General features: G+C 42.2%; 1 protein-coding gene across 1 annotated transcript in view; it reads left to right on the forward strand.

Moving 5' to 3' along the window:
* Positions 1–7,046, forward strand: part of ncanb (neurocan b) — a 153,554-nt gene extending 146,508 nt beyond the window's left edge. Inside the window, exon 16 of the mRNA XM_047343242.1 lies at positions 845–7,046. Coding sequence (XP_047199198.1) covers positions 845–981 — 137 coding nt within the window. The 3' untranslated portion in view covers positions 982–7,046. The remainder of the gene's footprint in view (positions 1–844) is intronic.
* Positions 7,047–12,963: the final 5,917 nt, after the last annotated feature.

Consider the following 12,963-nt stretch of genomic DNA (forward strand, 5'->3'; position numbering starts at 1 on the left):
ACCACTTATTTTAGGGCAGTGCAGAATCTAAAATCAGCAATAACACAATTTTATTATGCAACTGTTTTGCACGTTATCTCCTTTGAGCCTTGAACTAAACTTAAAATAAATGTTTTTTTTTTCCAGAATGTTTTTAAAGCACTCACTCTGACTATAACAGAATAGAGGTCATAACTTTTCAGCATAATTTCTTGCTTCCTCAGAGATATGAGGGGTTGATGTATATAAATATTCAGCAAACCGGGCCGTGTATTTCATTTCACTCCGCTCACAATGTGACAGTAATGATGAAATACTGGAATAATGTAGCCTCTGTTCAAAGTGATAAAGATTCCTTTGCTTATGACTCTTTATCTTTGGAGTTGTTTTACGGCCTGGAGTTATAGCATCATTATCATTCAACGCAGATGACGTTTCTTTGTTGGCGAAATCCGGAAAGGGACAGAGCAACCTAATTTGGCAGTACACCCCAGGAACAGGCTTACGCTGCGGCTGTGAGTGGGTGGCTGTAGCTCAGTGTGCTCTTGCCGAAGGCGCCCAGTCGACTGAACGCGAGATAAAACGGATTCTTTCAGTGCGGTGGAAACAGTTAAACCATCTACAGACAACATGTGGTTTCGACCTTTCGGCTTTTAGATCCCTCACGTCTGTACCTAGTTTCACCTCGGTCCGACTGTCTGTCTGAATGCCTCTGATGCTTGTCAATGATTCATCTCCCTCTTACATCAGTTTTCCACTTTCATCTCATTCCAGCTCCGACATGTTTCTTCAGATAGATGAATAAATAAAGTGTCCCGTCTTTTTATATTATTTCACTGTCTTTTTCCTCCGCTTGCTCCACCAGCCCGGCGAGCCCACCGCTACCGGCGCCACCACCACAAGGGCAGGAGGGAGCGCAGGAAGCACAAGAGGCACGGCCACAGAGAGGGGGGCCACCACGGAGGGGAGGCGGGCCAGGGCCACAACCACGTCCACTTCTGAACCAAAACATCCCCTTTTTCTCCTGTGCTGCCGACTTCAGTTTGCCTGACTCCCTCTTGTCCACATTTCACAACCTTACAGCCCAAAACTCTCTACCCAAGCCCTCCCCCAAACCCACCCTTCCTCCCTGCACTGCCCTGCCCTTAGCTCCGAGTCAGCCTGTGTCATTGTCGAGTCTGAGGCCTGACAAAGCGCTGCCAGGTTTTACCAGGACTGAAAAACAACTCCCTTTATACTCTTTTTACTTTCTTTTCCCTCTTTTACTTTCCTGTCTTAAGCTGTCTGTCTCTTGACCCAGTTTCTCTCCCTTTCAAGCTCAACAATGACCTGAAACATGGGGCTACGCTGACCTGTTTTTTGAAAAAAAAAAAAAAGAAATACCTTTGAGATCCACAGCGAACAATCTTCAGAGAGAAGTGGTTTAGTACAACCTGTAAATAGGGACATCGCTGAAAATGCCATATCAAAATCAGACGAGTCAAGGAAGTTTGAGCCTCATGTTGTTGACTTGAGCATTTTGTCTGTTGAACACATTTTTCTTTTTTACTGACTGTGTTTCATTTCTTGACTCTGCTGCTTTTGGTTTGCTCTTTGTAAGACAATGTATTTGACTTTAAACGACATGGAGTTCTCCTGCAACATATTTGATTGATTTTCTTTGAATCAGAGGAGCAGCTGTAATTGTTTAATTTGATTGTTAGCGTTGTATCTTATTGTCGGTGTGAGACAGTTACTTTAGATCAGATGATAAACCCCCATAGGAGAATGGAAAATGCATTATAACTCAATTCAGTTTCGCACATTACACATCAGTCACTGTTCAGATGTGTCGAACGATCTCAAACGTCTCTTGTTGTGTCAGACGTCCTCAGCTGTTGTCGTCGAGGGTTAATCTGAGCGATTGATGTCAGTTTGTCTGAGCTTAGCTCAGTTTTCCCATATTTACTTTGTCTTTCCTCATCGTTTGTGCTGCTGAAGGAACATGTGCTGTGAATTAATCAAGCTGATGCAGCAGGATCAAGTTCATCTCATTCATCTCTCTTTCTTTTATGTTGGAGTTTAACTTGTTTGGTCTGATGAGAAGAATTTATGCTGTCAGCTGTGTTTAGTACAAAGAGAGCCTTCTCATATGTCACAGGCGGCACAAGATATGACAAGTCCGATAAGAGTCGGTTTAGGCTGCGTCCTAATTTAGGGCCATGTAGACTGCAAAGGCCGAACCAAATGTTCGGTCTACGGAGGATTTCCCTGATTTGTGTCAGCAGCTTGTCCCAGCCTTTGCCCCTTGATTTTTTAACAAGAGTTGAAGCCCGACACATACTTTTAAACATGTGAGCATTGGATGTTTTTGTCTAGTTGCTTGCCGCCACCATTATCTCTTTAAAAAAACAGTTCGTCACCAAAGCGCAATGAATCCGGGGATATGTTGGCTCGAGAAGGAATCACCTACTGGAGCCTTCATTGCTCGGTGACTCTTTTGTTGGCCTCATATGAGGGAGGCTTCTAAACGGAAGAGTCTAGTCAAGGGATAAATGTTTATTTTATGTTTATCCCAACTAAAACTTATCATTACATTCTGTCAGGTTGAGAAATGTCTTGCATTTTTTAACACTTAAACCATCATAAATTGTTTTATTTACATATATTCACATATTTACATATAACGTTCATCTTATAAAGTTGTAAACTATTGACTATTTACACATTCAGCAGATATGGAACACCATTACAATACTAACCTTGTGGAATATTTGCAGTCTTTTAGCTCAGTTTTGGTCTCCTCCAACCTCTGAGGTAAAAGCAGCTAAATAAAATGTCACTGTGTTCATTAGGTTATCACTTACTTTGTCTTTCTCGAAGATAGCGTTTAGTAAAAATGTTTTAAATCAGTTTGCTGCAGCTGCAAATAACACTGAGAGCAGTGAGAGAGAATCAAAATGGGTGATAAATAAAACAATTTATTGAAGCAGCATTAAATATTAGATTAAACTAACTTAAGATAACAGTTTTTACAGTACTCTGTGTTTGTGTGTGTGTGTACTTGTACTTATGAGGACCATTTTAAGAATAGACCTTACAAATTGAGGGCATTTTGGAAAAGACTGCTCTTAAGGTTAAGCCCAATTCATGCTTCTGCGTCGACCGGCGTCGTAGCTCCGGTGAAGCCTAAGCGTAGACGTGTTCCCTACAGGGAACTCTACACAGTACCCTGAAGGGCACCTCCCCAAAAACTACACGTCGAGGCGATGCAGATGCAAGAGCTGTGATTGGTCCGCTTGGTAGCATCGTATTTCCAGCAGAGAGTATTTTCGGAATCTCCTGCTTTGCCTCAATCGGTTTAAATGTCGTACAGACCATCTCCTCCAATGTCTTTCTACACACCTACGCACAGTGTCCTCACTAAGATAGAAGTACAAGAATGTATGTGTGTGTGTGTTTGTGTTTATGATTGAAGATGTTGACAGTGGCTCCTCAGTGGATGATGATAGAGAGCGGCAGCGGAGATTAAGACTTCCCCATTTCTGGGGCAGACGGAGTCTCGGCGCTCTCACACCTGTGCTTGTTCCTGCTGCGTGTCCTGCTTTAAAGAGCAGATCGAGACGACTACTACAGGCGCTCTGCTCTCTTTTCCCCTCCACTTTACTGCCGGGTTAAATTGCTGTTTTCTTAAACCCAGCACTTAACGTGGGAGCTCCTGGGATTATATCCCAAACACTGACTCCGACACTTTTTATCCTTTATGATTCTCCATCTCGTTCTGCTTTTTCCCCCTTCAACACCTCTTTTTATTTATCTCCCTCACTAAATTTTCTTTTCACTGTCTTTTTACAACTGAAAAATAGTGGAAGATAAGCACAGTTAAATTTAATTTAACCTGCTCTTTTATTACGAAGAGAATACACGCAGTGTTTTCAGCAGTCTGTCAAACAAACTATAAAAATAACACTAAAGCAGAATTGAGTATTATAAAGCCACATGAGGTAAAAGAAAAAAAAAATCAATCATGTGCACATTAATTCTCCTCCTTTGTTTGTCTCCTCTCACCTTGACAATGACACCAGTCTTCTGCATGGAGGGGGACCGTGATCCTTACACCTCTGTATCAGTTTAATTAATCTACCACATCACTAATTAACAAGCTGCATTATCTGCAGAACCACAGAGCAGCGATGACGGGGGAAGGGTTAGGGTGACGGACAGGGGGTCCAGAGAACTGTCGCAGCCGTCAAACCACCGTCGTCTCATAGATGTCAGACTGCCGGGGGCCTCTTCTTTTTGGGGAAGATGGATTGACCACGCGGGAATGACAGACAGGAGGAATTCAAATCTGAGCCGATGCCCTGAGACAGTGCAATTAGAGATTCATTAAAGCTCAGCACAAACTTTCTGAAAAAATGATGTGATGTAGATAGGGAAGTAAAATCAGGCTGGAAAACAGTAGCGGAGACAAATTGGGACAAAATTAAATGGAAGAATAGAAGACAATTTATTGAACTGTTGATGGATCTTCTTCCATGTCTTTGTCTTGCCTCTACAGAGATTATTAGGTCTTGAACAAAAATACCACACATTTATGCAAATCCTCAACTGTCACTCAAATTGATTATACTGATTATTGTGTTTTTTTTGTAAAGTTTGACCTGACATCTTCCACCAAACCGTCAAAATAAAACTGTTTGCTGTGGTGATGCTGCCTCCTGGGCTGTGTGGTATTTTCTGTCAGTCAGAGCTTTTTTGCTTTGTGCTTTGTGACGGCGTGAGGCTTTCTCAAAGCAGCTCCCTCACAATAACACTTTAAGTATCGAATGCACAAAAACACATTTTTGCATCTTTAGATTTCAAAATGGCTGTCCCTCTTTCCTTTTAACTCCTCCTTTTATCATCTCCTCTGTTCCCGCACCCTCTCGCTTCCCCTCATCTCAAGTTGAAGCCCAGAAAAAGCAGACAGACAGCAACGAAGCCTCGTGATTGTGAGTCTTAATTTCTCTCAATTAATCTCACGCTGTGTCCCGGCCCAGCAGCGAGTCTCACACCTGAGGCGAGAGCTGCAGGCAGAGCATCGGACGCCGTCACCGTGCCGCAGGTCTCTCCTCAGGCTTAGCAACAGATCCTAATCGTGACCCCGTCGTTCCCCTCACAGCTGAGGTCGTCTGAGTTCAGCCGAGATGAGATTGAAAAGGGAGTGAGTTTGCGGTGTCACTCTCGTCTAAACAGCTGAGGCAGGAACACAAGATTGTTACACAAAACATCTTTTGTGGAAGAATGTGTGTTTTTGTTGAATCAGTGTGACAGAAGTGTGTGAACAAGTCAGAGGATATTGACTGTGTGTGTGTGTGTGTTTGTGTCCCAGCAGGTGGGAGCAGCAGCATTCTTAGTATTCTTACACAAATAAAAAGCACAACACAACCACAATATACAAAAAATGTTTTATATATGGGAGAGAAACACAGTAATGGGAATATGGAACACTCACATTTCTTCAAGCATTACATTAAATAAAGTAAAACATAAGAAGCCAATCAGACCTCCTTAAAGCATTTACCTGCATGATATACAAATTCAATATTTTGTGTCTTTATGATACCTAAAGGCCAGATTCTCTATGGTCTATGGACAATATCAAAAACATGGAAACGAATAAGCCGCATTGTTCTTGTTCCTCTGTAGAGTGAGGTCACTTTGCCCTATAGAATAATTAAAGCTACTTAACATTTTGAAGGTTATGTTTGAGCAGATAAATCCATCCAGTACACTTTTCATCATGAGTATCACTCTCATTAGAGCCCATTGTTATGTTGAGAAATCCAAAGCTTGACCGACCTACTGGGCTTGGTGAACGGTTGTTAAGATCTGATTGGAGGGAGTTAGATTCTGACCCTGTGTTTAAGTCCATTCACAAACTAAGTGTGACAGAAAACTAAGAATCTCTTGTTTCCTACATGAGCTGTAACGACTTTCCTTTTCTGTAAACCTCAGGCACGTGAACGCAGAACTCGTCGGGCAATGACAACCTCGTGGAAGTGGTAGAGGCTGTTGTCCTCAGCCGCACACAGACAGACTATTGATTTCATGATTAGCCCGTCTGTCTTTGATTCCTATTTAGTCTGTCGATGGCATTGACGGCACAATTGCGTCGATTGACCGCTGGATATTTTCTAAACGACAGGAAAACAGACCGTCCTTGTTTACTCCGCTCCTCTGTGTCATTTGACAGGTTCTACTCAACTATTGTTTATCATCATCATCTCATATTCTTGTTCTTATCTTCAGCTCATCAGACCTTTCAACACTCTCTCTCTCCTTCTTCGCCTCTTGTGCTTTACTGCATCGCCCCTTAACTTCTTATGTACAGTTGCACCCCTGCTGGTATTTGTGTGACACTGCGTCTCTGTCTGATGCCGAGTCGAGGCGATTCATCCCTGTCAAGAGAATGGCTGTGTTGTGTTGGGATGGATGGACGGATGAATGGACACGTATTACAGTGAGCGACTGAGTAATGAAAGAGACAAACAGCAGAAATCAATAACAAACACTCCGTCTCTCCTCTGTGATGTAAATACTCTGAAGCTTCTCCTTTTGATTTGTTTTAAATCCATTTAAACTCTGAGGTGTGTTTGTTGCTTAGCCTCCCTGGACCACGTTCATACAGCCAGTGAAGATCCGAAACCTGTCATCTCCCTCTTTCTGTTCCTCCCTCACACACACACACACACACACACACACTGCTGTTTTAAACTGCTGCATCAGAGCAACAGACGCGCTGGACTACACACGGTGCAGGAGAGCCAGAAGCAAGGTGACAGTTCACCGCACAGACCAACATTTCTCCTTTGGCTCTGGTCCCTGCACAACACTTCAGAATGTGGCTGCTGTAGCTGTGTGTTAACTGTGAGCACAGACACAATATATCTGCAACTGAGCCCGTCTGCTGCCGTGTGAATGTGGTCCACAAGTATTTTTCCATATTTATTGATGTATGTTCTTATGAATTCCAGTCCTGTCATTGTATTATATTCTTTACAAGACAAGCGATCATTAAAGGAACCTCTTGTTTGGATCTGTTATCTGGCTCAATTGTGTTTATTCGTGTGGTATATTTAAAGCCACAGTACATGTATGTGTGTTTAAAGCTGCTGTAATGTCTTTAAAGAGGATCTAATATAATCATAAAAAGAACATAACATGTGTTATTAGTGTTTTTCTTAATGGGGAATTCCAGTATTTTTTAACCTTAATCCTAATCTGAAATAAAACTGGTTGTTTAAATGAATGGTACTCTCAAAATCTTTTGGAATCGGCTACAATTTATTCTTATGGGGCAACAGCGGTGGTCCACAAAATGTTTACTAAAAGTTTTTCTTTCCTAAGATTTTTGGGTCTTTGCCGAGAGTTTGGCAACATTACATGTCTCACTCAACGAGAGGTGTCACTCTCTAGTCTCCTGAACTCCTCAGCTTGTTCTCTCTCTCTCTCTCTCTCTCTCTCTCTCTCTCTCTCTCTCTCTCTCCTTGCGCGTGCTTTAATTTGTGGCGGCTCCTCATCAGCATTTAGCTTTTCAAATCCAAACTCCTCTCTCCCACTCTCACTCTCATTATGTTTCCAGCTCCGTCTTCCTGCAACAGCCCAAGTCTGACGAGACTTGAGAGTAAGACTTCTCGTTGAGCGAGACATGTTGACAAGGAGATGTAAGTCATAATTCAGTTTAAGACCAGTTTAGCTTTAGCATGAATACTGGAAACGCAGAAGCAGCTAGCCTGGGTTAAACCAGTTTAATCTGTCCAAAAGCTCACGTGCGAAAACCAGAAATCGCTTCCATTTGGAACCAGTTGCCAGGCAACCAGCAGAGACTCCAGGAAGTTTCCATTTTGTACAATGTTGTTCAAGGCTACAGATCTCGTGTCTGAAACTGAGTCTCTGTGCATGTACAACATGTGTTGATTCGAAACTTAAATGAAGAAAAACAGACCATGAACGTTTCTAAACCCATTAAATCAAAGTTTTAAACCCAATGCAGCAGCAAGACTAAACATTTGAAATGATCATGTTCTGAAAAAACACACACTGAGGGAAACGTTCATTCAGCTCCACACAGAGATTTGTGATTGTATCGACCACTTTGAGTTTATTATTCATTCCTGAAAAGTGCATGTAAAAAATATTTGTGTTCTCTCTTTGCTGTCTTCCTGGTTCTCTGTGCACCAAATCTTCGATTACGCACTAAGCTGCTGATGTTTTTTTTCCCCGGAGAACAATCTGCGCCTCTCTGACCTTCATGTGTTGAACAGATGCATCTGTAAATCTCTTTGGATTCAGCTGAAATATTTTTCCTCTACTGCCAAGATATCAATAACACCAATACAATTTTGCTCCCAGGTTTTTTTTTATTTTTATGAATATATTCCAACTCTCTGGCTGCATTCAACAGAGGAGGTCGCCAAGGGCAAGCCCCCCTGCAGCATGAGCGGTGGAGTAGGAGGAAAAGAGGAGACGGACAAGTGAGGGGGGGGATCAGAGGTAACGGAAAGAAGGGAGGAGGGTGAACGTGGAAGAGGAGAGAGTGACAGAGACCTGTTCTGAATACACCTACTGTTGTACAGTCTAACCCGAGAGACCTTCAATTCACCTGAACTTCCTCTGATGAGATGAATGTGAGAGTCTCTCTCTTATCACCGAATGGTTTCATTTCCTCACAGCTCCTGTAAAAACACAACCACCTCTGTCTCTCTGTCGTTCCCTCTGCCTCTCCTTTTGGATATGTGACTCGCTTCGCTTCATTATTATTCAGAAACACCGGAAGAAGCCACAATGCCGGGGTTTCTGCTTTTCTGTCGACAATCAATCAGACTGAATATAGAATCTCCTTTACATCCTCTGCCTCTGTTCTGGCTGCCTCACTGATGTTTTATTTTTTGCCCCGCTCAGTCAATTCCAGGAGCAGGGCTCATTAACGCTGCTCACCGTGGAGTTTCTCTTATTCACAGCTCCAGATGACCTTCAGCTCTCCTCTGTTGCAGAGCAGTGGAGAGAGATTTGTTACAGCCACTTAAAGAGGCACCCCAAACGATAAATAGCGTGAAGTCCTGAGCCCTGAGATAGTTGCCTCCGAGGACCAGTGTGCACTTGTTCGTTAAAGTCTTTGTGAAGCTTAAAGAAACATACCCCAGCATCCTAGAACTTCCTCATAATAACCAATGAAAAGATTTAAAAACATGCTATTGATAGTCCAGATTTGTCCTGGTTCTTGTTGTACAACTTGGCTTTGAGCTGAGCAGATAACTTCCAGGCGTGGAAAGACTGCTCATCATAACCTTGTTCCTGGGTCGATATCAGCCTCATCTGGCAGGCGTGGCGAATCTCCAGCGTTATCTCCTAATGACGCTGCCAAAGTTCAAGAAGATTAAAAAAAAAGCAACAGGGGATTTGCATCATCTTAGAGGCCATGAAGTCTCCGACTCAACCCCGACGCCGCTCTGCCTCCTCCTCCCAGAAATACCGTCTTTATCTCTGACATAAACATAAGAGGCTGGAGGCACAAGTGCACTTTTTTCAATTTTTTTTAATTCTTTTCTCTTCCTCCGCGCACACCAAGCTGCTTATCCAAATCAAAAAAGGATTAATATGCATCGTAACCCTGTTTATCTTCCTCATCTTTATTGCAGCCAGGTTGTTGAATAGCTTCACCCATGAATCTGCATCCACACACCCGCCCTAATTATGGCTGCAGATGGCGGCGCGTCAGCTCACTAACAGCTCCTTTTACAGTGTAAGAGTGTGTGTGTGTGTGTGTGTGTGTGTGTGTGTGTGTGTGTGTGTGTGTGTGTGTGTGTGTGTGTGTGTGTGTGTGTGTGTGTGTGTGTGTAGGCGTGTGAGTGCGTGTAAGGGGAGGAAAGCCAGCAAAAACATCAGTGTGAGCCAGGTCTTTCATCCACTTTGCCTTCACATTCTGCTCTGCCAGCTGTGTACACAGAGAGCAGTGTTTTGTTGGATGACCCTGACTGACAATATTGGAAATCCGGCTTTATCAAGCAGATTTAAGCTCATCTACCAACACAGTACATTTACGTGTACTTCACTTCAGTATTCCAATGTTGTGCTTCTCACTCCAACTTTGCTACATTCCAGTCGAACATTTTGTATTTTTTGGGGAATATTTACAAGATGTTTAAATTGTAGTTAAGAACAGATCTTGGGTAACTTTACATTCCACTGCTTGCATGTATTACGCACGTTAAAGCGTCCAGCACACATGGACTCATAAGTCACAGGAAATACAGTTGCAGTGGTGAAACCTTTGTCCCATTTCAAGTCTTACATATATTTATAGATGCGAACAAAAAAGCCCCCCCTCCATGAACATCACTCAAGTTGAACCAGGAGAAATGATCAGAGAATGAAGATATTTTACTAAAAACTGCATAATGATATATAAATGATTTTGTCCTCAGTCTCACTTAAATCATACTGAAAAAACAGCCTTTTTTATTCATTGCTTTGTAGCTAATGTAACAAACACACTAAAAATACAAGCACTTTGAATTTGTTAGTTGTTTTACTTTTTATATTAAAAGTACATTTTGCTGATATAATTTAAGTCGTTTCATTTACACCTGCAACAAACAAGTTGAGAAGACAAAATTAGAAGATAATGTTGACGCTGTGAACTTGTTAGCACTGATAAGGAAAACATTTTTGTATTTAGAACATTTAAAAGACTTTTGAATTGTCTTCAGAATCTTTGTGTTGAATTGAAAGACTCTGTGGCCTTTTTGTATATTTGGTTGTTTGGACTTGTTTTGTATTAACAGACTTTGGCCGAGTTATTTTCATTGCGTTTGGTTCTTGTATTTGGATTTATATCTCAGTTGTTTGTACTTTAAGTTTATCATTTAATAGTTCCTGTTTCACTTTGGAGTTTCCTTTTGTGTCTCTTACATTACTTCCTCTCTTTGTCTGATTTTCTCGCTCCTGTGATTGTCTTCACCCCAATGTGTCACTTATCCTGCCTCCTTTGTGTGGATATATCGTCTCTGTGCTCCACATTGTCTTCTGGCAGTTTGCTTTTAAACATCTCTGGGTTTCCTTGTGTTTTTTTACTTTTGCTTAGCTTTCTGTTTGTTTTTTTTATTTTGTTCTTTTAAGTTTAGACTTTTAGTTGTCTTGCTTGCTTTATTAAAGTTTAATACCCATCCGTACCGACCTTGCACATTTGGTCTGCCACAGACAAAATGTGACACAATATTCACGTAAATCTCTTTCTAATATCTATTAAAGCCACTTAAAGTAAAACTTTTAATGCAGGACTATCAGCTGTAACAAAGTAAATTTACTCTGCTGTATTGACACTTTACTTTAAAGAAGACTTTCTCAGTTTTTCCCTTTCACTGAGTGTGATTAATAGGTTTGTGTGTTACAGGTTAAACTGTCCACAGTTAACAGATGTCCTCTCCCACAAAGAGACTCTTATTGAAGATCACCTAGGCTGTGTATGAAATCCCCCACTCACACACTAACCCATACTCACTATACAGGGACTTCTATGTAGAGGTCTATATAGTGAGCTCATCTGCAAAACGCTTTTAGGCACTACTCAGTTCACTTCCTCTGCGCCGGTAACTACGTCATTGTCACAAGATCATGAAGTGCAACAATAATAAAGTCGAATCCCATAATAGATTTTAAATATATACTGAATAAAACATGTGAACACGAAGGAGAGAATAAAGTAAGTTAAGGATCTGAGTCGGTTACTTTGTCCACCACTGTCTCCCCACAATGGTATTTTTGACATCTGGTGAGGACAGCTGCTTTATTTTTAAACTTTGAACTCCCTCTACTTTCTACTCTCTGTACTCGAGGTTATCTGAGGAGAAATGGCAGGGCAGTATGATAGGTCCACTGATCTTATAAAATATTAAACGAGAAAGATGTGTGATACAGCTGCTAAACAGACATAGAAAAAGCTTCACAGTTTTTAGGGTCAGAAGTTTGGGCTCTTAACGCCGGCTTCCTCCGGGAGGTCACTTCAAATTCTTCGGAGGATGGAAGTGCACTCGGCCCGTGAAGTGAATAGTGTGTGTTGTGGCAGCAGTTTTTGTGACTGAGGTGTGATAAGGTTCAGCGGTTCGTGCACTTTCAGGAGCCACTCAGTTCCTTCTCTTCCCTGCAGGACCACAATAGCTCAGTGACCAGCCAATTTCTGCATGCTGGTGCAGGGCCCCCCCCCCCCATACCCTTGAGACTTCCTGCTTTTCTCCCTTTCCCCACCTTTACCTCTTATCTCTCCGCTTTCATTTTCATCCCTTCACCCTTTCTCCCACCTATCTCCCCTCCGCACTTCTCCTTCTCTGTGCCTGCCTTTCACTCCGTCCTTCCCTGTGACTTTGTGTTCGTGGTGAGACTGACTCCACACACACACACACACACACACACACACCCACACACACACACACGCACACACACACGCACGCACACACGCACACACATTGACGACTGCATTCCCACACAAATGGCTCGAACTGTTTCATTAACCTCCCACTATTCTCATTCGACCCAATCCAGGACTGTTGAAAGTGCCAAGTGAGTAAACAAGTGTGATTCACTGTTGATGTGGTGAGTGTGGCAGCTTTTCACTGAAGCAAAGAACTAATGGAAAGATGGAGGTTGAACGTGATAAGTCTAAAGTTCACCTTTGCTGCATCCTACGTTGGCCGAGAGAGCTCAACCCACTGCAAATTTAGAAAACACATGCAAAGAGAAAAAACAGGTTCATCGCCGTTCTCGTTTTCGCAATTTGCAGCGCGTTTCTGTATTTATATGTGTTGTCGAATTGATGAAGTTGTGTTCTTTTCTTAATAAAGAACAGAGCAAAAGCGTTTTCGAATTCAAACGTGGTAGTTTAGATGTAGCTTTTTCTTTCAAGGCATCGATAAGTGACAGGGCAAGCGTGCTTGTTCATTAGCCACACTGTGCTCCGTCAGATGT

The sequence above is a fragment of the Hippoglossus stenolepis genome, chromosome 14, assembly GCF_022539355.2.
Source record: "Hippoglossus stenolepis isolate QCI-W04-F060 chromosome 14, HSTE1.2, whole genome shotgun sequence".
NCBI classification, from domain to species: Eukaryota; Metazoa; Chordata; class Actinopteri; order Pleuronectiformes; family Pleuronectidae; genus Hippoglossus; species Hippoglossus stenolepis.